Source organism: Choloepus didactylus, chromosome 2 (genome assembly GCF_015220235.1).
Source record: "Choloepus didactylus isolate mChoDid1 chromosome 2, mChoDid1.pri, whole genome shotgun sequence".
Classification (NCBI taxonomy): Eukaryota; Metazoa; Chordata; class Mammalia; order Pilosa; family Megalonychidae; genus Choloepus; species Choloepus didactylus.
The window spans coordinates 221,870,701-221,897,748 of record NC_051308.1 but is presented as its reverse complement, the minus strand read 5'-3'; the positions used below and the strand labels follow the sequence as shown (position 1 = coordinate 221,897,748).

General features: G+C 39.1%; 1 protein-coding gene across 1 annotated transcript; it reads right to left on the bottom strand.

The window, feature by feature from the left end:
• Nucleotides 1–135: 135 nt before the first annotated feature.
• DNAJC8 (DnaJ heat shock protein family (Hsp40) member C8) lies at nt 136–24,536 on the bottom strand. The gene is made up of 9 exons (XM_037828010.1): nt 24,439–24,536; nt 22,072–22,173; nt 12,866–12,922; nt 10,322–10,388; nt 9,718–9,812; nt 7,995–8,066; nt 3,081–3,172; nt 2,115–2,190; nt 136–967 (listed from the first exon to the last, which is right to left on the bottom strand). The coding sequence occupies exons 1-9, from the start codon at nt 24,514–24,516 to the stop codon at nt 845–847; spliced, it is 762 nt and encodes a 253-aa protein (XP_037683938.1). The 5' UTR covers nt 24,517–24,536; the 3' UTR covers nt 136–844.
• Between the last annotated feature and the right edge of the window lie 2,512 nt (nt 24,537–27,048).

The window sequence follows — 27,048 nt, the reverse complement described above, 5'->3', positions numbered from 1 at the left end:
TGTAGATGAAAAAACTAAAGTGCCACAAGAAAGAGGTAGAGAGCCCAGTCTGTCCAACCCCAAAACATTTCAGGCTTGGGCCAAGCCAGACAAGGGACCCACTCTTGGAACAACACCTGAGGAAGAGTACATCAATGGTTTGGGTATAAAAATTTATTACACATACAGAATATTACCACTAATGAATGCAAACAGCCTAGGACACAATGGTACCTGATGGAGGACAGCTAGCTCTTTGGAAAGTGAACAGGTCTGGGTGGCTCAGAGCCTCATGCCACGCTGATTGGTTGGTCAGATAGGAGGGCACATGCCAAGCACCACGGGGTGTCAGGGCATCAAGTGACTGCTCTGTCTGCCCGCACTGCCTTCCTTGTCTGATCTGGGGCTTCAAAGGATATCTCGCCCAGAAGCAAGCAACTGAAGGAAACGGGCTTCCTAACGTGGGCCAGGCTTGTCTCTGAAGTCACTGCAACACCATTTTAAGCAACATATTTAATTAGATGATTTCCACAAAGTATACACGAAGTTTCTAACCATCACAATTCAGTGAAGTACAAAACATTAAGTTATTGGCTGTGGGAAGAGAAGGCAGCACCAACAGTGGCACCTTCCAGTCCTGGTTGCTATGAGGGTAGGGAGTGGGGAAAGGTCTTTTTTTAAACTGAGCCCCTCATTCAATGTACAAAAGAATTACTCTGATCGATATTAAATTGTATTGAAAACAAAATGGACTAAAAAGCAAATACTACTCTATGTTGGGGTAGAGGTGGGAGGAAAGAATGAGTCCTTCAAAGCAGGAGAGGAGGCAGTTGGGGGAAGGGTCTGTGCTTGTGACCCTAGGTGGTCACTCACGCTGCTCCATTTTTACTTTTGGTGGTCTCAGGAAGGTCCGATTTTTCTTCTCTTTCTTCCCCTTTGTGTTTGCTTGGAAGTTTCGCCAGCTGTCCACACGACCATCTCGACTTTCCTAAACCCCAAAAACATTTGAGGTGAGGAAGCTTGTAAAGAGCAGAAAGGCCTGAACATGCCCTGTCATCCATCCACGCTCCCACAGCCCAGCCCAGCCCAGGCCTTGGGAATAATCCAAGAGAAGAATAGAGGAGAGCTTTTCTCCCACTTCCATGGACCCAGGGAATTGTCACATCACCCCTAGAAGGCAAGATGAACCACAGGTTGGAAGAGGATAAGGGCAAAATGAGTAATACTCACCATAACAATGAGGTTGCCATTTGTTGAGGACTTCAGAACGAGATATTTAGCCTAAGTTATTTTCAGTCCTCACAAAAACACAACTAAGAAGTGTACCACTGGTATTTCACAATTGATGGCACTAAGGCTCAGAGGTTAAAGTCATTTACTCAAAGCCACGACTAGCCAGCAGTACAGCCACTCTCTCCACCACACCTTCTTGCCACTCCCCAAAACTTGGATGGATGCCCCAAAGCTAGTTCAATGCCTGGTCAGCTGTGCTGAAAGGGCCACTGGATCTCTACCTCTTTACCAAGAGACCATCTCATTTTCTCTTCATATATGAAATGGGACAGAAGCAAAAGCGTCCACCTGGTGAGGCAACCCCAGATCCTAACTTCTATAGAAAAGGCCAAATATTGCCAGAATCCAGGATTGGCTGAGCCAGCTGAAGGATGTAGTAAGGGTCCCGAAGAGAAGTCACTTTAAAAGACATTAAGTCTCTCTGCAGTTGGGACACTGGGGTCACAAGAACCACAGTTTCCACTACCAAGCCCCTAACCTAAGCAGGCCCGACTTCATGTTTACCCCCTAAATCAAATGTCCATACCACTTCTCGAGCCCACTTGGCAGCTGCGACTACCACAATCTCTAAAAAACTGAATATTCAGGGATCCTCACTGCCCTTGACCAAGGCCACAGAGATTGTAGACGGCAGAGCGAGAACCCAGACTCGTTCTTCAAAGCTCCTACTCGTTCCCACAGATCCTATTTTCCTCTGACTGTCCATGGGAATGCCCCCAGGCACCAAGTTTCTATGCTGGCAAGTTTCCTTAGTCTGGAATAAGAATCCCTGGCCACCTTGGAAATTTACCTCAAATGAAAAAAAAAAAAAAGAAAAGAAAAAATAAATAAAAATAATTTACCTCGAAGTTTTTCTGCCACTCCCTTTCTCGTTTGGCTTTTTCTTGAGCTTCAATCTCTTCTTCTCTTTGTCGCTTCCTAGGAAGAAAACCAGATCATAGTTCTATTTATACATTTAGAGATTGTGTTAACCATACAAGTTAAGGCATCTCCCCACAGAAGCAAGTATGTAATGTAAATCTGTTCCCTATAGGATTCTACAAAGACGATTTTCTGGAAAGAGCTCAAAGGACTTCCATGAATACCTCCTTCTAAAACATGCAGATGAGACAGAGGGCCAGATATAAATAACCCTGTTATACAGGGAGACGGATATGGTAACCAAAGCCCAGCCAACAATGATCTGAGGGCTGTCAGTGACAAAGCTGTATCAAGAACTCAGGCCACCTTATTCCAGCTACCAAGCAAAATGACCATTATAATTGCAGAGGTTCTTACTCAAGAGCTTCTCTAGACAAAACTCTACCCCAAAACAAGGACATTTCACGCAATAACGTCAATGAGCAAAATCTACTTACTGCTGAATATCAATCAACAGTACAAAATACATAAATCAAATTAACCCCAAGATTTCTGACAAGGAAAATCACATTTCAGAATAATCAATATTTTACAAATGATCACACTGTACAATACTACATACTCACCAAACCTCAGCCACTAGTCACACAAAAGATTCTGGCCTCAATGACAATGGCCTTAATAACTGCCAATTTCATTCCAGGAAGTCAGGAAGAAAACACAGAGCACTCTTAATTATAAATTTCCCAAGACAAGGTCTATTCAATATTTCCCAAAAGTCAGAGAGAAATTTTAACCCTGGTGATTCAAAAGCTTGGCTGCTTCAGATAATTTGACAGTCTTTTAAATATTGCACTACATAATTCCCTCTTTAGGAAAATCCCCAAAGAGCAATACTGGTTAATCTAAGTATTTAGGTACATTTAAATGAACATAATTGGATATACCTTTCATGCATCTCTTTGGCTTCTCTCTCTTTCCTTTTAATTTCCAGTTCAGCAAAAAGTTTCATGGTCTGTTTGTATACTGCCTGTTTGAACTATAAGAAAATTAAGAACAAAAGAAAAGAGAAGTAAACATTTTGCCAGTACCTTGAACCAAGCACTTTTAGATGGAGCCCAAGAGAGGAAAGCAGATTAGAACCTGGCAAGAAAAAAAGATTCTTCAGAGAGAACTACTTAATGATGCTATCTCTCTCGGGAGACAAATAGCACATGTGCCTATGAGATTTTCTACTTTGATCATGCAAATGATACATAAGAATTTTGCACTAGTAAAATGATACATAAGAATTTTGCACTAGTAAAAAGCACCCACTAAGAAAAAAATTCTATGCCCTTGTACCACTACCTGAGATTGTGGAGGGCCCTTTCCTCAAAAGAACTTCCAAAAATAACTAACATTTTTACAGTAGTTAAGACACATATACAACATAACATTTCCCATTTCAATCACTATCAATTATACAATTCAGTGGTGATAATTACAATGTTGTGCTACAATCAACACTATCTATGTTCAAAACTTTTCCATTAATACAAAAAGAAACTCGGTACCCATTGAGCATTAACTTCCCATTTCCCACTTCTATCCCCATCTCAGGTACTCTGTGACCTATTTTCTGATTCTATGAATTTGTATATTTCAGTTATTTCATATAAGTGAGACCATGCAATATTTATCCTTCTGTGTCTGGCTTAACATGATGTCTTCAAGTTCTTCCATGTTGTAGCATGTATCAGAACTGCATTCCACTGTAGGGCTGAAGATATTCCATGGTATGTACATACCACATTTTATTTGTCCATTCATCTGCTGGTGGACACCTGGGTTGTTTCGACCTTTTAGCTATTGTATAGATATCTGTCTGAGTCTCTGCTTTGAGTTCTTTGGGGTATATACCTAGAAGTGGGATTGCTGAACCACTCCACTATTCTCTACAGCCCTTGTACAATTATACATTCCCACCAAACATGCAGGAGGGTTCCTATGCCTCCATATCCTCACCAATACTTGTCATTTTCCATTTTTAAAATAAGAGCCATCGTTGTGGATTTGATCTGCATTTCCCTAATGGCTAATGATTTGAGCATCTTTTCATGTTTTTTGCGGTTTTTTTTTTTTTTGTCATTTGTGTATCACACAGAATGAAATAAGCAAGACACACACATGGACAAAAATTGTACGATATCACTTATAAGAGATGACTAGAAATAGCAAACTTGCAGAGACAGAAAGCAAATCAAAGGGAAGGGAGAATGGGGGGAGGAGGAATGGGGTAGTCTTTGTTTTTTAAAAAAAAACTTTTTAAAATTTTAATAAAATAAAATAGAGGTATATGTGAGGTACATGGTTGCCATAAAGGAGAGAGTGATCTACTATGCTTACAGATGGAATGGACATGGAGGAACAGGGGACACTGCCTTGGAGGTGGAGGGTGGTGGGAGAATTTGTCAGCTACTCAAGTTTTAGGGCTATAATGAAGTATGGTGTTTAGGGCTATTGTGCCAGTTTGAATGTATTGTGTCCCCCAAATGCCATTATCTTTGATGTAGTCTTGTGGGGCAGACGTTTTGGTGCTGATTAGATTTGCTTGGAATGTGCCTCACCCAGCTGTGGGTGATGACTCTGATGAGGTATTCCCATGGAGGCATGGCCCCACCCATTCAGGGTGGGCCTTGATCAGTGGAGCCATATAAATGAGCTGACTCAAAGAGAAGGAACTCAGTGCAGCTCTGAGTGACATTTTGAAGAGGAGTAAGCTTGCTAGAGAGGAATGTCCTGGGAGAAAGCCATTTTGAAACTAGAACTTTGGAGCAGACGCCAGCCACGTGCCTTCCCAGCTAACAGAGGTTTTCCGGACACCACTGGCCATCCTCCAGTGAAGGTACCCAATTACTGATGTGTTACCTTGGACACTTTATGGCCTTAAGACTGTAACTGTGTAGTCAAATAAACCCCCTTTTTATAAAAGCCAATCCATCTCTGGTGTTTTGCATTCTGCAGCATTAGCAAACTAAAACAGCCATAAAGAAGTATGGTGTTTAAGTGCCTTATCTTTGGCATTAAAGAGAAGTGGATTCAAATTCCTCTTCTGCACTGTCTAGCTGTGTGACTTTTGGCAAACTTTTGTCTGAATTTCATTTTTCTTATTCATAAAATGGAGACAATGGTACTAATTAATCAAATTGATAGAATTGACAGGCAAGGCATATAAGATTCATAGTCCAGTGCTTGACACCTAAGAGGTATTTAATAAATAGTAGCCATTATTATTAAGCATAAATATAGTGGTGCAAAAGTGGTATTGCACATGAGAAAGTTGTAGAAAGCAGAGAAATGCATGCAAAATAAAATATGACATGACTGAAGCAGGAAGTGAGGCCTGTCATGTAATCAGTGAACAGACAGCACAGGTGCTGAGTTTTATCTTACAGGTCAACAATTCTTAAATATTTCATGATCATAATCCCCTGTGATATATACCTGTCTATATAAAAACAAAAAAAAAATGAAATCCAATGTTTAAAAAAAAAATCAATTGACTACACATCTGAGGGTCTTTCATTTTTTCTTTTTCACAAATATTTCATAATTATCTACTGTATGCCAGGCACTGAGCTAGTTACTAGGGATACAAAATTGCTATCAGGTAGTACAGTCTCAGGAACGACTACTGTCCACCCCCAACATTATCTTCTCCTTTAATCTGCAACCTCTTAAGACACATGGTCACATAACATAAAGCCTGTATTTCAGAGGTTTCCCTGTAACTAGGTGTGGTCATGTAATTTAAGTTTTAGCCAAAAGGATGTAAGAAAAAGTAACATATGTAACTTCTTCATATGTTCTTAAGAGGGAGTGAGCTTACTGCCTTCCTCTATTCTGCTGTTTGATACATAGATGAAGTGATGGGAAGACATCCTTGTTGGCAGCAAGGAAAGAACACTGAGTCCTTGGATGACACAGAGTACAAACCTGCCATATCGGCCCAACACCACCTTCCCAAAGACTATTTATTACACAGGAGTAAAGAAATCGCTATCTTGTTCCAACTACCATCATTTTGGGTCTCAGTTTTGTGCAACAGAACTTATATTCATTTTCACTAATATACTAACTAAAACAGGAAATACAGCATTAGGTGGAAAACAAAAAAGCAAAGAGCCTTTTAATAAAACTATTATGTGATAGTCTTACAAAAGTAAGAACACAGATGATAATTAGAATTTATCAGAATTACACAGAAAGTGAAGGTAAATGATCCAGCCCTTGTCACACAAAGTTAATAAAACCACAGTCCACTCCCCATTAGCTTTTAATTCTTACTTAGAAGAAATCTCAAAAACAGAGCTTATAACCTTATTGTATCTTTAAAACTTTTTTCCCAGATATTGTTTTAAACATATAAATAAATACAGAAAATAACCTACCAAGCAGATTTAAAAGATTTATCCAAAAATCAGAGACACTGGAGCAAAGAGTGATGGAGAAAAAAGTAAGCAAAGGAGTCCCAAAACTGTTATTACTTCTCTTCAGTGCTGTTACCTGCCAGGCACCTGCTCAGTTAAAGTAATGCTAACAAACCCTAGTCCCTAATGAGAACAAACATTGAAAGGGTAAAGAAAGGAATCTATAACAAATATTTCCTGACTCTTATGGGTGGACAGTTACAGTTTATTTTAAATGTTTTATATTTTTATGCTTTTTCCAAATTTTCTATCATTAGCATGCATTCCTTTATAATTAGAAAAAAAAAAGAGACAACTAAAAAAGTTAGGGTTCTTAACAACTTAGGAGGACCAAGGAGTTATTTGTGAGAGTCTTCAGAAAAGACTAAAGAGTGCAATTAAAGAGAAGAGAAAATAGGACTGAGGAGAAAATGCTAAAATTACTGGAACAGCGGAAACCCCACAACAGGTGGCTAACAGGGAAGATAACCTAATAGTTCTCAAACACTGTTACCACACAGAAGATGGGACCACTTAATGTTAGCAAAATCACTAAACCATGAAGTTGCAAAAAGGAAGTTTCCCTATGAGACAGCTTCTCTTCTGTAAATCTTGAACAACAGTGTAAGGAGCCGGTATTATTTACCTATTGACCTAAATTGGGGCAAGATAAACATGACTGAAATGTTTCAGACTAGTGAGGCACTTAGATGAAAATATTTCAACAGAATCTCTCTTGACCAATCTCCACAAAGTAACTTCACTGGATTAACCAATGTTCTCCAGTTTCTTTGTAAAATATCACCTGGCTAGTAGACAGCAGTCTGCTGTTTAACAAGGGTCAGCTGTGGTTGTTCCAAAAGCTGTTCATGCCATTTGTAATTATTATTGTAGTTATGTAATTTAAATATCATAGAAATTGATCAATGTGGTTATAAAAATAAATGCTTGTTATTTCTTTGAAAACTAAGTTGAATGCTTTAGAAAGCTTCAATAAACATGTCCTAAAAATAACTTGTTGAATTAGATACAAGTGAGACATCTGGAAAAGAATGAAAAGAGAATAATAAATATTTCAGATACTGCTCCTGGTTTGCTTCACAAGTACCTGAGTTTTCAAAGTACTTAAAAGAAATTGAAGTAGAAATGACAGGTGCTATGTGTGATTTATAAATTAAAGTCAACTGGGAACTCTAACCAGCAAATATACTCAAAGGCCATAACCCTATATCAAAAAAAGTGAATGAAAATAAAATAGGGTGAATGAATATGTATTTTAAAATATATTTTAAGTTAAATGAACTGTTTAAGGCACATATGCATCATTCCTTAGGGGTTCCTCTCTTTAGCCCACGAATCAGTGGACCCAACTGCACCAGATTAAGGTGGCTTTTCCCACACTTAACTCACCAGCTCAGGATCATCCTCCTCCACATTTGTAGGTTTTCCTTCCTTCTTTAATTGCTTTTTCCGCTCTTTCACCTAAAAAAAAATTTTTTTTCAATCAAAAGATGAGCACCCACACTTTGAGAATATCCATTGAGCTATATATATAGGATACGTGCCCTTTTCTGTAGGTATATTAGATTAATTTAACAAGAAGTTTACATTAAAAAAAAAAAAAAAAAGATGAGTCCTTCTCTCCACTCCATACCCCAAACAGCAATGCAATCAAGGAAAATTAGGAACCATGGGTCCTTTTTCTATCAACATCTAAAATACAATCAACCACGGAGGATGAAAGGGGACTAGCTGGGGGATGTCCCAATTCCTCAGATCCTATGCCAGATCCAAAGAGCCTTTGATATGTTGAATGGATTAACCATTTTATCTTTCACAGCTTGTGGTTATGTGTTTACAGCAAAGAGATTATGCTTGTCAAGGTTTAGAATTAGTTATAGAATCTGTGGCATTAAGGATAAGCAGTATTTTTCTAGCATTTCTACAACTGCATTCTGGATGTTTTTATTGTGAAACTTCCTTAAACCAATAATTTTCACATCACATAAAATGATGTTTCTATCACTCTGGCTACCACTGAGATCCAAAAAAATTAAATATACCCATTCACACAAGAATGACATTACTCCATTAAATAACCATTCAGTCTATCACACCAGCAAAAAGCCAGCAAGAGCCTTCTAAACTCAGAAAGGCCCTACTGCCACCTTATGGTCAGAAAACCTATGGAGGGCTCTTTTGCAGGCAAAATACAGAAGAACAGTGTTTCTATCACAATAATTTAAGGAGAAATTGTCAGACACTTTTCTGATTTCTACCAGGATTGGGCCTACAAATGTCATTGCCAATACCGACCCAATAAGACAGAGTGAGGCCCTGTGACTCCCCTTTTTAGCTCCTCATTTTCCTCATCTAGACTGGACGCATTATTATTGGTTATAAACTTCTGATTCAGAATCCACAGCTCTTCCGAGGAAAGGTCACATCCATACTCACTCCCGACTGATTTATTCATGTCACTGACTCTGAAATAGCTATTAGGGCCTTGAGATTCTCACCCCAACGAATTAATAATTAAAACAAAGACCGTTCTTACCTCTACCAAGTCATATTAACATTCTTCACTGCTCAGGAGATTTAAGTAATGCCCTCCAAAGGTAAAGAACAATACCAGCTATAACTGAATTTCTTTTCATAAGTTCCCATCCCTCATATTAATATGTCATGTACCTCCTTCTATTTAAAAAAAAAAAACAACTAAAAATAACTTATATCTCCTTGCCAGCTTTCCCCAAGCCCATGCTCCAATCCCTTCACAAAGATAAGAATAAAATAAGGGTCAAGTGTCACCACAGCGGCTTCACTTTTCCACTCTCAGAATGGGGTAAGGTGGCAACATGTGATGAGAGGCAAGAAAAGCTCTCTCTACGCAACACAGAACTGGCAGGGAAAGAGGTGTGAGCAATGTCCTAGCCAGTCCTCTCCCTGAGTTCTAGGGGTGAATTACAGCTGTAGACACACTATTTGTGACCATCACAACAAAGTGGTGGAGACCACATTAATGGTCCCAAGTTAAGCCAACAGGCATTGCTTCGTTAACATTTACCCTCCTGCAAGGTGACCAAGGCTTGCTGATACCTCCTGTAAACACAGCAGTACTAGAAATACTTACAGTGTGCTCCACGTATTCTTTTCCTGCCTGAATTACATCCAGGGCCCTCTTCTTTTGTTCCTGATCCAGTAGCAACTTGTAAGCTTTGTCCACAGCTAATGCAAAACATTGAAATTAACTGTTTCTGCAAACACCCTCTGCAAGTCTGAACTATACTCAGGCATCATAAATGGGCTCGTGCTGTCTAAAATGTATTCCCTACTTTGTTAAATTATTTACTGTTGTTAACTAAAAGACATTCAACTATAGCAACGACTTTCCTTGAGAGCCTTGGAAAAAATTAAATATACACACAAGACTAAATACACCAAATCTAGATTTAATTCAGTGATAAAATATTTCCAATATTTTTTATGTTCAAAAGAAAAAAGATCCTATACAATAACAGTCTTTGTTGGCACATAAACATTTTAACAAAGCAAAATTAAAGTCTACTTCTTAAACTGCAACACTGCTTTGGAATGACAACTGTTCTACGGAAAACCACAGCTTCTTCATGACCAGAAGAGAAAACTATAACATTCCTTTCTTGATCCAGAACAAGGAACAGTTAGTTTCTAGCACTGACAATATATGACTCAGAAGCAGGTAAATGTACAAATACCTTCAAAAGCCTTCTGTGCTCTGTCAGCATCATCTTGATTTTTGTCAGGATGCACCAATATGGATAACTGCAATAAGAGAAAAGTTAGGTTTCTCAATAAGAGGAACATTTAATAACTCTTCGCCTGTACCATCTTTCTTTATGACCAAAAGCTCCAAGGCAATCTGTGGCAAAAAAAAAAAAGACTATCTTAGCCAAACTCATTTTTTTAAATTAATAAATCTCATAAAATGCACAGAAATACTGGTCTGTAAAAAAATTCAAACACACAAAAGGTAAATGGCACAAGTGGGAAACATTCAAGGTTTTAATCACAAAGTTGAAAACAAATGGAAGCCCACATTATGAGGATATTGTGATAATATGAGGGAGGGAGAGACTGAAAAATACCAAGTTCCTATTATGTTCCTTATACTGAGCACTAAGGGGGATAAAACATGTATGATACATCATCTTTTCCCTAAAAGAATTTCCAACATATAGCACCAGTTCTCAGTTCTGGCTGTGTTCCAACTCTGTGAAGCTTCTTAAAAATACAGAGGTATACTTTCTACCTTCAGACCAGAGTTCAGTCTCTGGCATCTGTACTTTGTAAAACCTCTACTATGCTGGGTATGATAGTAAAGAAGTATTGTTAAATTTGTTAGTGTGACATACAGCTACACAAGAAAATGTCCCTTTTTATTCTAGTAGGGGATACATGCTAAAGTATTTAGGGGTGACGTATCATGGTGTCTGTAATGTACTTTACAATGATTTAGCCAAAAACATACAGTTAATGAAGCAAACTGCTAGAGGTAAGTGGTGGGTATATGGTGTTCATTGTTCTCACCTTTCTTTCTTAAATAACTTGTTTCAAAATAAAAAAGTTAAAAAACAAAAAAAAACCTCCACAGGTGATTCACATAGCCAGGGTTAAAAACCACTGACTACTGTCACTGGCAGACAGAAACCAACTAGTTGGGACAAAGGGAACTGTGTCAGGGGATGACAGCAAGTGGAAAGCTAATGTTAAGACCAGCATTACTGGAGCCAGAATCCTGGGTTCTGATTCCAACTCCAATCTCTAACTAGCTGTGCGACTTTAAGCAACTCACTTAACCCATCTCCACCTCAGTTTCCTCCTCTGTAAATGGGACAATTCTAGGTATGAGGCACATCAAGGTACATCTAACTGGGTTGTTGTAAGGATTAAACAAAATACTGCATGTAAAGAACTTAGTATAATGTCTAAATCACAATGACAATAGTTAGTATATATTGAGAGCATAAGCACTTACTGTGTATTACCTCATTTAATCCTTATAACAACACCATGGCATAGGCACCATTATTATTTGCATTTTATAAATGAGGACACAGGCACAGGAAGGAGGAAAGTAAGTTGTCCAAGTTCACACTTGTAAATGGTATGGTCAAGATTTAAACTTAAGTCATATTACTCCACATCTACACTCAATCATCAGACCACATTAACAACTCAATAAGAACCCTTACTGAGTTTCCTATGTGGTTACATAAAAAGTTGTTTTGACTATGGACTTAAATGCTTATTAAATTGAGAAAGATTGCTAATGCGTCAACATCAAGAAACTTCAAATTTTAGAAAAAGGAAAAAAAGCTAAGTATATGTTCAGGGTAGAACTCAGGAAGGGAAAAAGGCTATAAAGTTATATAATAGTAAATGACAGTAGGTAAAGATAAAAAACATCTTGGCTTAATATCAGATCAGAAGATGATTATGAGTCAACAATGTGGGGGCAATTACTGTATTGAAGAAGCAAGCGTAACACTGGATATTTACAAGTACGTCATGCAGGAGTTGAGAATTATTTTTAGTATTGGTCAGGTCCCATCAAAATATGGAGTACATAGATATATAAAGAATTTGGAGAAAGTTAAAAAAAAGACGTGAAATTATAGGAAATGCAATTTGCAAAGACAAATCGCAGGGAGGATGATTATTCAACTCGTAGGGAAAAGCTGGGAGTTACTCAGCTGTCAAAACTAGAACACTTTTTAAAAAGTTATTATAAAACTTTGTAGCTATGAGCAGGAAACAGGTTGTGGATCTCCTTTCCCGAAAAACCTTCAAAAAGCAATTTTTATATAAAACCAGGTATCTCTAAGGTATTCATTTAAGTTAGCAAAAGATAAAATTATTGATAGATGAGTGGTAAAGATAAACAACTGTTATGAATCATTTGACATCTTTTCTCTTGTAAGCCATGACTACAGGTAAGCTCCATTATTCCACCTTGTACTTCTCCCTCGTAATTAAGGGGCTAGAGAGATTCCTTTTGGATACAAAATTTATTCTGTTCACAGGTAAGCTACGGTCATTAAATTATCTAAAATTCTAAAATCCATGATTTTTTTTTTAAAAGAACAGTTACATAAACCTTAAGCTAAAAAAAAAAAAGGTTAAATTGTTGGTCACAAAGTACCAAGTTCTAATAGCAAGTCCTAAGAGAATTATGTGTTTAAGACATTTTCAAAAGGTTTGAATTCCATCTATTACAAGGAAATAATACAGTACCATACCTGCCGAAACCTCTTTTTTATTTCCTCGTCTGTCACTTCAGGATCTATTTGAAGAACCTGGAAGAATCAAAATCAAAACTGTAAAAGAGATTAAAAGAATTTATAAATTTAGTAGGTGCCCAATAATTATACATATTATACTGAGCATCCAGAACAACAGCCAGCGTTCTAGAATAGCGGCTGGCACACAGCTGAAAAATACTCAAAAAATATGGATGAGCAAATCATTCAGAAAATGATAGCTATATTGGTCTAGGGTTCTCAACTAATATAATACTTATTTTCACTCCATCAGAAAAAAAAAAAAACAAACCCAGAGACAAGTCTCCACACTATGAGAAAATGTTGCATTTTTCCTCCAATTATTAAGAAAAGTTTCCCCTACTTGTCTTTGTAAATGTGGAGAAAGCATAGCAACTCAACAAGGAAAAACGTGGGCTGGCCACCTGATTTTCAAAAATTCAGAAATGCCCACTTAGTTCCTTTATATCTTTAATTTATGTGACCCACTGGTTTTCAACCCAGAAAGAACATCAGAATCACCTGTGGAAACCTGAGAACAATGCCTGGGGCTCATTCCAGGAAACTGATTTCACAGGAGTTATGCTCCATAGAACTGAGATAGGGCCAAATGCAAATGACAGAAAAATTACTATTTTTCAAGCAACACTACTTCAAAAACACATAAATTTAATCAGTCTTTTCCAACACTGGGTATCTTGATGTTGACACTCCTCATCAAGGATTTGACCCTATCACTAAGAATACATTCATCAAACATTTATACAGTAGCTGCCACCTGCTGGACACGCTGCTATGTACTAGAAATGCAAAAATATTTTTTTAAAATTACCATATGACAAGTAGTTTTTAAGGAAGAGAATGTTATAAGATATACATTAAGCATATATGAAATCATAGTGCAGTCCAAGAATTCAACATAACATCTATTGTTTATTTGGTATTCAAGGCCAAAGGAAAGTGCTAAAAGGGCAAAAGGTTGAGAAGGGGTTGTTAGAAATACACAACAGGCCCTCCCCCCGCATCAGTCGCACTGAACCAGAATTAAGATTTTAACAAAATCCCCAGGTGATTTATACGCACATTAAAATCTGAGAAGCACTGTTAGGGAATGATGGTGGAGGTTAGAAATCCGTACATTCCAAAGGCAGAAGTGAGGATCAGTTATTAAGGGGGGAGAGGGGAACAAAGAGAAAAAAACTGAAAGTAAGTCTTGAAATGAAAAATACCTACCAGAGAAATAAAAATTGAAAAATAATCTGCCAAGCTTTAGTAAGATGCCAATAGGGTCTTAGAAAAACCTGGCAACACGTAATGTGAAGATTTATACCAAGCTTTCAAAACATTCCAACAGCCCACCCACAGCAACAGAGTGATTGGAAGACAATGAAACAGAATCACTGCTGCCTTCAAGAGACTTTTGGATGACAGGAGTATACAATCAAGATGAGTGGGGAGAAAGAACAACCACTTGGAAAAAGAATTTTCAAGAGTCAGTGTGCCCCCTCATACCTCCTCAAGTAAGAAAAGAACTGGCAAAGAGACACTCAAGAGAAAGATGAGGGGAGGTAATTGTATATATAAAAATATTCAGGAAAACTACTGGCTCTGGGGAAAAGGAATCTATTGGGACAAATCAAAGTGCAACAAACCCCAGAAGGTAGAGAATGGATGGAAATCCTCCCGCTTTCACACACACACACACACAAAAATGTCTCCAATAAAGCTATAGTTTAGAACTAACAATCATGCCAAATGTAATTCATAAACCTTCAGTGGATCCTGAATTTAAAAAATAAAACAGCTAATAAAAGAGATTTGGGGGACAACTAGGGCCATTTGAATGTGGACTATATGCTGGATGATGTTACTGAATTACTGTGTTCTCCCTAGGTGCGGTAATGGTGGTGTGGTTATGTGGAAGACACATACTTGTTTTGGGGAGATGCATGCTAAAGTATTTAGGCTTGAAGCATCAAGATGTCTGCAGCCTTTCAGATAATTTGGCAAAAACAAAGAGGGGTATACACACACATACATGCGAGAAGTTATTTTTCCAAGAATTATATCAGAGGTGCACTGATCATTGCCAACAAATATTCACTGAGCACCTCCAAAGCTAATCCAACCCCTTTTCTGTCTTTAAAGGGTTGGGTGTGCTATAAGTGGCCATAAAACATGGTGAAGACAATAAGCCTATACCTGTGGTCCAAACCTCTTTGAAGACAGTTTTATACATTTAGTACAAACTTTCTGAGCACCTAGGATTGCCAATACTGTACTTACTATTGTTCTCATGCAATTTAAGGTTCAGTAGGGAAGGGACAGACAAGTAACAATTCTGACAAAATGATAAATGCCATATTAGCAATATGTCTCCAAATAAGCACACAAGTCTGTTCAGAGTCTTACCAGGTTTTTGCCTATTCATTCAAAATGCATTTTCTGAACCCCTATTGTGTCTCAGGTTTGGGGGATACTACAATGAGAACCCTTAAGTCTCAAGCCTCAAAGGGCAAATTGATCATCACACAGAAAACAAAAATGCTTGACTGTGGGATTCATGTAAGTAAGTTCTTGAACTCAAATAGGCTGTAATAGCAGTCCCCCTTGGGATTTTTAGGCTTCAAATAGAAATTCAGTCTTAGGCTAGACCTGAACTCTCTGTCAATATGTAAGTTCTAGAGTCCTGTGAGATAAACCATTTCTTTCCAAGCTGCTAAACAAGATAAACAGAAAACAAATTATGTGCTGCTGCCTACTGGGGCCTTACAAATAAGTTAAATCAAAAGAAGGAACATGAACAGGGCATGAAGAGCCCTTAATCTAAAAGTAATTGTAAAATGCATAAGAGAGATAGTTGCATAATGGTAAAGGTTAGAAATGTGTCCAAACAGGGATCTGCAGAGATGGCACGGGGGAAAAATGCTCCCTGGGTAAGAATTCACAAAATACGACCCCTCAAATTCCCAATTTAATTTCCCCCTTTTCTACCTGCTGCTCATTAAGGTAGAAAAGTACAGGAAAATTATTCACATTTTAATTGGCAGTTAAGAAGACAGTTATTACTGTATTACCTTTCCTTACTAGAAAAAGGCCAGTCCACCTACCTTTGTAGAAACAGTCTGATTCATAAGTAGGTATCTCATAGTTGTTAAATGAAAAACACAAGTCTTTGATTTCCTAAGTAGCTGTGAACTTAATTCTGATGTAGAATCAAAAAGCAACTTTGTAAGAACACAATGACATTCACACCTATAAAGGGGTTGGCACACTTGTACAAAACAGAGAAGACAGAAAGTTCTAATGGACAGTCATGGAGTTCTGCCCACTCCAACCTCACCATATCTGCACACATTCAAATACATTTCCTTTGGTCAAGACACTACAGTAAGTTCCACTTCCAGAACCCCATTAACTAGAAGAGCATTAAAATCCTAGTCTTCGTACTGGTCCTCAAAAATCCGTCACTTCTTATCAACCAAATCTCCACAAGAAACACCAATTACCTAAACAAATAGGATGCACAGGTAAGTTATATGGTCGTGTGTCCCCTTTTCTTGGTACTAGGCTCAATTTACTAAGTAGAAAGAACATAACAGATTTTTATGACCTCTCCAGCAAATTATCTACCCCCCTGCCCTCCCCAAAATCATATCAAAAGTAACCTTCAAGTTTTTCATCTTCTCCTTCCCTTCCCAAACAATGCAATAAATCCAAATTCATTAAATAGGGCCAAGCAAAGAATACATTCACTCTGTGGGAGTTGAGATGGCCTGGAGCAGAATGTCAGAGCCCAAATGGGGCAAAGAAGAGGCTGACCACATAGGGGGCAGGTGGTCAGGTACAGGGTGCCAGAGCCTAAATGGGGTGAGAAGGGCATCCACATAAAAGGGTAGATGACATAGGGTACCAAAGCCAAAGTGGGTTAAGGAGGGCATCCTCATGGACAGGTAGCCTGACACAGGGTATTAGAACCTAAGCACAGTGCAGATGTCAACATGGGAGATGGGAGGGGAGACCAGGGCAGGGTGTCAGAGACCAAGAGGGATAAGAAAGGCAACCCAGTGGAAGTGCACCCCAGTGTGGATGTTTGAGACCAGCAGGGTGAGGGTGTCCACAAGGGAGGGTGGCCTGGCACAAGGTACAGGAGCCCAAGTAAGACAGGGACAGCCCCACAAACGGATGGCCTAGCACAGGGTGTGAAAGCCTGAGCAGGGCGAAGAGGATGCTCATGTAGGAGGGTGTCCAATGTAGGAGGGGCAGCCCAATGCAAAGTGTTGGAGCCCAACCAAGGTGGAGAGAGCATCCGTGGGGATGTACAGCCTGGCACAGGGAGCTGAAACCTGTGCAGAGGGAAGAGGGCCTCCACACAGAGGGGTGACCTGGAATGTGGAGTCAAAGCCCAAGCAGGATAAGGAGTGTCCACGGAGGAAGGCAGCCCAATAGAGTGTCAAAGCCAGAGTAGGATAAGGAGGGTGCCTCCTTGGTAGGGAGGATCAACATGAGATGCTGGAGTACAAGAGGGATGAGTACAATATCCAAAGGGTGGAGGGCAGGCATGGGAGTTTTGAGCCTAAACTTAATTAGAAGGATTTCTGCACAGTGAGCAGCCTGGTGTATCAGGATATCAGAGTAAGGTAGGGTGAGGAGGGCATTAACATGAGAGAAGGAGTGGCAATGGGAGATTGGGAGCATAAGGGGGGGAGGGGTTGGTGTCAATCAAGTAAATGAACATGTTAAAGATAGATAGAGACAGATTTCTCACTGTCAGAGACAGGAGTTACAAACATGGAAAGGAAGAAAACTAGAATAAACCTTGTCATATTGCACTGAAATCAGATGTAAATGTGTACACACACACACTCCTTAGCTCTATTCACCACCACCAAGACCTGGAAGTAATGACATCTCAAAAGCATCCAAATCTTCACTAAAACGAACCAGGACTTCTTGATAAAATGGCTTTCTCCAAACTGGGTCAGGGGAGTACAAAAATGAGCTCGTTCTTGAGTTTCTATATATCACTCTGCTAAAAGGAACCAGGCCTTCAAGATAAATACAAGAGCATCCAATATTCAAAGACTGATAACACATGCCAAAAAAACACAGAGGAGCTAGCTTGAAAGGCAACCCACTGGCCAAATATGGGGACAATTTGAGCAACAAAGTAATTCATAATGAAATTTTAACAATGGCACTATACCAGAGCTAAATGTATAATGGAAGGGTATGGGATTTTTTTTTTCTTTCTTTTCAGAAGAAATGAGAATGTTCTCATATAGATTGCGGTGGTAAATGCATAATAATGTGATTACACCAGGAACCACTGATTGTACACTTAGGAAGAACTAAAAGCAGGGACACAAATAGACATTTGCACACCGATGTTTATGGGGGCATTATTCATGACTGCCAATGGATGGAGGCAGCCCAAGGGTCCATTACTGATGAGTAGAAGGGCTAACTGTGGTGTATATATATAAAGGAATGTTGTGCACTGCAGGAAGGAATGAAATTGTGATGCATGCAAAGACATGAATGAACCTTGAGGGCATTATGTTGAGTGAAATAAGCCAGAAACAAAAGGACAAATATTGTATGGTCTCACTAATATCAACTAACTATAATGAGCAAACTCTGAGAGTTAAATCTGGAAGCATAGGTTGCAGGAAATAGAAAGAGGGCAGAGATTGGGCAATCGATGCTTAAGGAGTACAGAATGTTTAATAAGGTTGACTGTAAAGGTTCATAAATGGAAAGCACAATACTGTGTGATGGTAACACAATACTGTAATTTTAACAAAGCTAAGTGTGAGTACAGCAAAAGGAGGAAGATTACGGTTATGTATGTCAACAGAAGGAAAACTAGAGGATAAAAACTGGGACTATGTAACTTAGCAAAACCTAGAGTGGACAATGATGGTGGTTAACTATACAAATACAAAAGTTTTTACATGAACTAGAACAAATGTATGTCACTATTACAAGGTATTAATAATGGGGTGGTTTGCTGGTTTGAAACTATCATGTAACCCAGAAGAGACCATGCTCAAAATTTTAATCTATTCTTGTGGATGCAGATCTATTGTGAGTGGGATCTTCTGATTAGGTTTTTTCAACTGAGATGTGACCCACGCAATTCAAAGTGGTCTTAATCCTTTACTGGAGTCCTTTATGAAGATAAAAGACAGAAAAAGCCCAGAGAGCTCAGAGAGAAACACCCAGAGAGAGCTCAAAGAGAAACACCTAGAGAGAGCTCACAGACAGAAACACCCAGAGATCTAACAGAGAAAAGTCCCCGGGAGAAGCAAACAACCTGAAAGAGCCAGAATCTGAAAGCAACGAAATCCAGGGAGAAGGATCAGCAGACTCTGGCCATGTGCCTTCCCATGTGACAAAGGAAGCCCAGATGCCATCAGCCTTTCTTCAGAGAAGGTATCCTCCTGTTGATGCCTTAACTGGGACATTTTCATAGCCTTAGAAGTGCAAATTTGTAAACTAATAAATCCCCATTGTTAAAGCCAATCCACTTCTGGTATATTGCATTCTGACAGCTTTAGCAAACCAAAACAGATGATATACAGGAAAAAATACAATTAATGCCAACTAAGGTCTATAGTTAACACTAACTTTGTAATATTCTTTCATTACTTGTAACAAAGGCACTATACCAAAGCAAAAGGTCAATAATAGGGGGATATAAGGGAGGGGTATAGGATTTTTTTTTTCCTTTCTTTTCGGAAAAAACTGAAATGTTCTCGTACAGACTGTAGTGATTATACCAGGAGCCACTGATTGTACACTTAGGATGGACTGTGTGGTGTGTGAATAAAATTGTTTAAAATAATAATAATTATTATAACTCAATGAATAAAATAGGAAACCATGAGTCAATATTGACAAATAAATGAATAAGTAGAAAGTTTGATGAGAAACAGAATATTTACCTGTAAATACCTCAAAGTACCTCCCCATAAGACACTTATCAATTAAGAAAGGGAGGAAAAAGTAACTTTATTGAGAAACCTTGCAGACACCTCTTTAGTTACAAGTGACAAGTTAAAATGTTAGTAAGGAGATAAGTTAAAATTATGTACCACCTTACAGGTTGCAAAGAAAAGAATGCAGTATCACTTCTGTGATATTCTTGTCGACAACGCATAAATTGAATCTGATATGAGGAAACTTCAAACAAACTGAAGTTAAGAGATGTGCTGGTTTAGATGTATTATGTACCCCAAAACGCCATTATCTTTGATGCAGTCTTGTGTGGGCAGGAAACGTACTGGTGTTGATTGGGTTGGAGACTTTTGATTGGATGTTTCAGTAGAGATGTGGTCACTCAACTGTGGGCGAAATCTTTCACTGGATTATTTCCATGGAGGTGTGGCCCCGCCCATTCAGCATGGGCCTTGATTAGTTTACTGGAGCACTAGGTAAGCTCAGAAAGAAGGAGCAAGCTTGCTACAGCCAAGAGGGACACTTTGAAGAATGCACAAAAGCTGAGAGTAGCTGCAGATGAGAGACAGTTTATAGATGGCTGTTGAAAGCAGACTCTTGCTCTGGAGAAGCTAAGAGAGGACAAACACCCCAAGAGCAACTAAGAGTGACATTTTTGAGGAACTGCAGCCTAGAGAGGAATATCTTGGGAGAAAGCCATTTTGAAACCAGAACTTTGGAGCAGATGCCAGCCATGTGCCTTCCCAGCTAACAGAGGTTTTCCAGACACCACTGGCCATCCTCCAGCAAAGGTACCCGATTGCTGATGTGTTACCTTGGACACTTTATGGCCTTAAGACTGTAACTGTGTAAACAAATAAACCCCCTTCTGTAAAAGCCAAATCCATCTCTGGTGTTTTGCATTCCAGCAGCATTAGCAAACTGGAACAAAAGACATTCTACAAAGTAACTGGCCTGTAATCTTCAAAAGTGGCAAAGTCATGGTAGTCAAGGAAAGACTAAGGAACTATACCAGACTGAAGGAGACTAAAGAGACACGACAACTAAATGTAAAAAGAGATTCTGGATTGGATCCTTTTGCAATGAGGGTCATTATTGGGACAATTAGCAAAATTTGAATGGGGCATGAGGATTGGACAGTAACAATTTATCAACGATTATTTCCTGATTTTGATGGTTACACTGTATTGTGGTTCTGTGGAAGAATGTTCTTGTTTGTGGGAAAAACACTTTAAAGTATTTCTGGGTGATGGCACATCATGCTGACAACTTACTCTCAAACAGTTCAAGAAAAGTTTTCACAGGGTCTGTTCTGGTTTGCTAAAGCTGCCGGAATGCAAAATACCAGAAATGGATTGGCTTTTATAAAGGGGATTTATTAGGTTACAAATTTACAGTTCTAAGGCCATGAAAATGTATCCAAACTAAGGAATCAACAAGAGGATACCTTCAATGAAGAAAAGCCGATGGCATCTCGTATTCCTCTTCACATGGTAAGGCTCTTGGCCAGAGTCTGCTGGGCCTCTCCGGAGGTTAGCTTCTGGTTTCTGTTGTTTTATCCTAAATGTCTCTGGGCATTTTCTCTCTAAGCATCTCCTTCTGTGTCAGCGCTCTTCAAAATGTCTCAGCCTTTTATCCTCTCATAGAGGATGCCAATAAACCAATTAAGATCCACCTTAAATGGGCAGGGGTCCCATCTCCATGGAAATAATCTAATCAAAAGATCCCACCCACAATACCTCTGTACCCACAAGACTGGATAAAAAGAACGTGGCTTTTTTGGGGGTACATAATAGATTCAAACCAGCACAGTGTCCTTGAAACTTTTCTGTAAATCTGACATTGTTTCAAAATGAAAAATGACTCTTCAAAAAACAGAAACAGAAGTTTTAAAAAGCAGTTTAAACCAAGGATCCTAAATTTATCAGGGTCTAGCTATACCTCCACATTTGAAAATAAATCCAGGTGTATTTGAGTTGCTAAAAGATGAAGAATATCTGACAGGGAAAAGACCATCACATTTTCCCTTAATATGCTGTCTCTCAAGCTATGCTCACCACAATTCAAAGCCAACCTCCATACTACATAGACTCCATCCCTTACTCCACCACTTTTCTCAACTCCATCTATGATATAAATGAGATATATGTTCTGACATAAGTCTGTCTACAGATATGTACAGCTTCACATCACAGAAGCCACAGGAAAATCAATCAGCTCACCTCAAATGGATTCAAATTGAAGTAGGAGGAACCAGGACGGGTCAATCTTTCAATCTGATTTTTGGATGTTAGAACCGAATCCCTCTTCTCTATTTGTTTCACCTAAAATAAATGAATAAAATCTTCATTAGTAACGCTCAATAATAAACTCTAAATTGTCTCTCTTAACTCATTTGCTTGTTCAGCAAACATTTGTGTGTCTACCAACAGAAGATATTTTGCTAAATATCTTGAGAAATACTTACAACTATTTGTTAAATTTTAATGTTGTAAACACTTAACATGTATTTATTCCTCTCAACAATCCTATCATGTAGTACTATCATCACTATTTCACACATAAGAAAAGTATAGAGAACTTAATTGACTTGTTCCAAATAACCCAACTTGTAAGCCAGAATTTTAACCCAAGCAGTCTGACTCCAGAGCAGGCATCAAGATAAGTAAGGTAAGTAAATTGCAGCCCACACCTTGGAAGAGCTTCCAGTCTAACGATGGGAGAAGTACCTGTATGTGATTACACTTAATTTGTAACTTTTATTTTAAGAAAGAAAAAATACAATTATATTGAAATATATACTAAAAGCAACATGCAAAGGAGTGCTATGGGAGGGGAGCAATTAACTCTGCCTACCTAACAGCGTTAGAAAAATCCCTGGCCTGAAGACAATGCCAAGAAGAACAAACATCAGGTAGTCCCAGGAAAACATCCTTGATGCCATAGTCAAAGAGTTGGAATGCTAGTTGGAATGAATCTCTGGTATGTTTTATACCATCATTATTCCTATGGCCAAAATGAAATTGGAAAAAATTTCAGTAACATAAAAAGCCACTCCTTCTCAGCATCTTCCCTCTTCACTCTTTCTGACCATATCCCCCACACTGTATCCTCCTCCCCAGATCTATTTTGCTTCATAGCACTTATGAGGAAGTGTTATGACACTTACCTGACACCATATCGAGCATCTGTTTATTCTTTATCCTCTAGAATACAAGCTTTATGAAGACAAGGATTTTTCTGTTTTTCACCACCATATCCCCCAGGGCCTAAACTGTATCTAGTACATGTCAGGTGCGCAATAAACATCAGTTGACTGATAATGAAAGATCCTCCCTTAGGTACTTTCTTCCATACAATTTACACAAACCAGGGCTACTTTTTTTTTCTTTTTAAACTAAGAAATGGTTAAGTGAAACAAGTTCCACTATAATTTCCTGAGTAGTTATTTGAGGCCAATAAACTTTAGTGCCAGGGCATCAACAATTTCAGGCAAATTAAGCACTTCAAAAGGACAGAATGTAAAGGATGTGCTAATTTCCATTTTTAAATTTAATACTTTGGAGTACCTACTAGGTAACTGGCACTATTACAAATGTCAGAAATAAGAGATGAAGGTGACACGGTCCTTAACTTTGAGTACCTCACAATCTGGTAGGGAGCAACTCCACTCCTCAAATCCCTGCCAATTTTTTAAGTTCCTATCTGTAGCCTTGTTTTAACTCTGAAAAAGAAGCTTCTATTTTATATTTTGTGAAACCTTTACTTAGGTATTAATTCCTTCAATCATCACAAAAACGCTTGTTTTAACATTTTAACTCTCTCCTTTAACAGAGGTGGAAACTGAGGACCTGCAAAATTAATACCTTGTAATAATTCAATCCCTGTCAGGTTAACTGCCTTACAATAATTCAATCCGAGGTCTTCTGACTCCAAATGGCATGCCTTTCTTTCATGTATTTATTAATTCACTTACTCAACAAATACGTACTAAGCCCTGCAGATGCGATAAAAAGCAAGGCTCAGACCAAGTTTACTCCAGTCCTAACATGACAGATACCAAGCTGTCCTCTGCTGTAAGACATTAAACAAATTATTTCGCCTCCCTGAACGTTAGGTTCGTCATCTGCAAAACGGGGATAATGCCTACTGGCACGCACAGTCCCTGGCCTTCGTGAATGGCAGAAATAACCACTAACATAACACCTTACAGAAGACTGAGAGAAGCGAGCGCATCTAGTTAGAATAAAAATGGGGGCCAAGACGGCTAAGTCACCCCCAGAAAGGCCCAGCCTCTGCTGCCCCCAAGTCCGCGGACTTGGGGAACTCTGCGAGTGCCAGGGACTTCGCTGGCCACATTCGCCATCTCCCTCCTTATGTCGGACCCCGGCACCCCTTTCGTTGCCCCCGGGCTCCCCTAACAACTATCATATGGAAACGCACACACATCCATCCGCAGCCGTCCTCGGCACCAAGGCCCGACAGTACGAATCGCACAGCAGTCCAGGCGGCCCGTTGCCTCCCCTCGCCGGGAGAGCAGGTCTTGGAAGCGGTCGCCCTCGTCCATTATTCTTCGACCCTGTGCTCACCTCACTGTAAAAGGTCATAAACGCTTCTTCTGTGCCGCCTCCACCTCCCGAAGCCCCGCTCTCCCCTGAAGCCGCCATTTCCCCCAGTTTAGCTACCACGTGACCTTCCTGCGCAGGCGCCACCTCCAGGGATTCTTACAGGTCGGCTTCACCAGCTCCGCCCTGCTCCGGTAGGACCCTTAAAGGGCTGGCGTCCAAGCCGTTGGTCTAGATGGACTTTTTTTTTTAAATTGAGCTGAGATTCACGTAAACAGGCAATTAACCATTTTAAAATGAGCAGTTCAGTGGCTTTTGGTGCATTCACAATGTTGTGTAACCACCACGTCTATCTAGATCCAAAACATTTTCATTTCATCACCGCTAGAGGAGACTGGGTGCCCATTAATTAGTTACATCCCATTCTGCCTCTCCCCATCTCCTGGCCACCACCTGTCTGTGGACTCCATGAATTTGCCTTATCTAGATACCTCATATAAGTGGAATCATACAATTTGTCCTTTTGTGACTTAGCATAATGTTTTCAAGGTCCATCCATGTTGTACCAGTGTATCAGTACTTCATTCCTTTTTATGGCTGAATAATATTCCATTGTGTATATTTACCACTATTTGCTTATCCACTCATCTGTTGATGGACATTTGCATTGTTTCCTCCTTTTGGCTACTGTGAATAACACTGAGATGAATATTGGTGTACAAATATCTCAGTCCCAACTTTCAATCCTTCAGGTATGTACCTACGCTTGAAATTGCTGAGTCGTATAAGTAGTTCTCTAGCTTTTTGAGAGCCCACCAAACTGTTTTCCACAGAAGTTTACATTCCCATCAGCAATATACGAGTGTTCAATTTCCCTATATCCTGACCAACCCTTGATATTCTCTGATTTTTTAAAAAATTTATATTCATCCTAGTGCCTGGGCAGACCTTTTGCAGAAGCTCAGCAAGACCCTCCCGTGGACACTTAGCCCAGGAAGTGAACTAGAAATAGCAGTTCCTAAGAACTTCCTAGAAACAGAGTTTTTGGAACTGGAATGGTACTTAAAGTTCATCTAGAAATGTACAAAGTTAGTATCACTAGGAATACTAGGCCTGTAAGTGATAATTATCTCCATCCTTTTGCTTTTCTTTTTTTCCAACTTTTCTACAATGAACATTTGGAAATGTGCCCTGCAGGCATTCTGTCCCATTTAAGTCATACTAAAACCAGGTTTAATCTTTTTCCAACCAAAAGATGACCAATAAAACCAGTTCTACTACTATTTCATAGAAAGCAAAAATGCTATTTTTACAATCATGTATTTTATTATATAAAATAGATAATCTGGCCCAACGCTCACATCTAAAGGAGAAGAAACTATGCCCAGAGAGAGGAAATTACTTATGCAAGGGCTATAAACATCATGAAGTTAGAGACTACAGTTGCCTTGTTCACAATTGTTGGATAGATGAAGGAAGGCTGTTTTAGTTTCCTTGGCTGCTCAAGCAAATACCATGCAATGAGTTGGCTTAAACAATAGGAATTTATTGGCTCATGGTTTTGAGCCTAGGAAAAAGTCCAAATCAAGCCATTATCAAGGCAATGCTTTCTACCCCAAGACTGTTCTTGAGCATTTGAGAACTGGCTGTCCATGATTCTTGGTCCTGGGTTCCTCTGTCACGTGGCAATGCACATGGCAGCCTCTCCTGGCCTCTCCTTTCTTTTCTGGGTTCTGTTGACCTTCAGCTTGTTGCTTCCCTTCAGCTCTCTTGTTTCCTTTGCCTTTCCTCTCTGTGTCTAAATTTCATTCTGCTTATAAAGGACTCCAGTAATAGGATTAAGACCCATCTTGATTGAGTTGGGCCACACCTTAACTGAAGTAACCTTATCAAAAAGTCCTACTTCCAATGGGTTCACACCCACAGGAATGGATTAAGTTTAAGAACATGTTTTTCTGGGGTATATATCCCCAAACCACCTCAAGGGCGAAGAAAAAAACTTTGGTAGTCTCCTACTTACACTCTTTCTATTCCATTGCCCCACATTGTCAAAAGTAGAGTTATCAAGCCCATTCAACAATATATTATTACATTCTCCAGATATTAATTCAGGGCTTACTTGAACTAAGCCCTGATAATTTCAGTAGGTGAAAAGTGCAAAGAGGAGAGAACAAAAGAGGCAGAGATGATAGAATGACTAAGGATGGGAGCTCCTTTTTTTTTATTTTGAAATAAATTCAAAGTTATAGGAATAGTTGCAAAAACAATACTAACCCCATACACAGAACTCCACCATACCCTGACCCCCCTCCCCCGATAGCCCAATCCACCAACTTTAACATGCTGTCACATCACTATTTCTTTCCCACCCTCCCTCCCTCCCTATCTATCATCCACCATCTATTGCTCTGCCTTCTGAACATACGAGAGCAAGCTGCACACATCCTTGAACAAACACTATAATTCACATATACACTTCTGGGAGCTCCTTTAGATAAGGTAGCAGGGAAGGTTTCTCTGAGAAGGTGACACTTAAACTGAGACATTGGCGTGCAATGTCAATGCAACAAAAGAACAACTTAACCTCTTAAGAGATGAACTGATATATATATATATATCCGTAACCCTAATCCT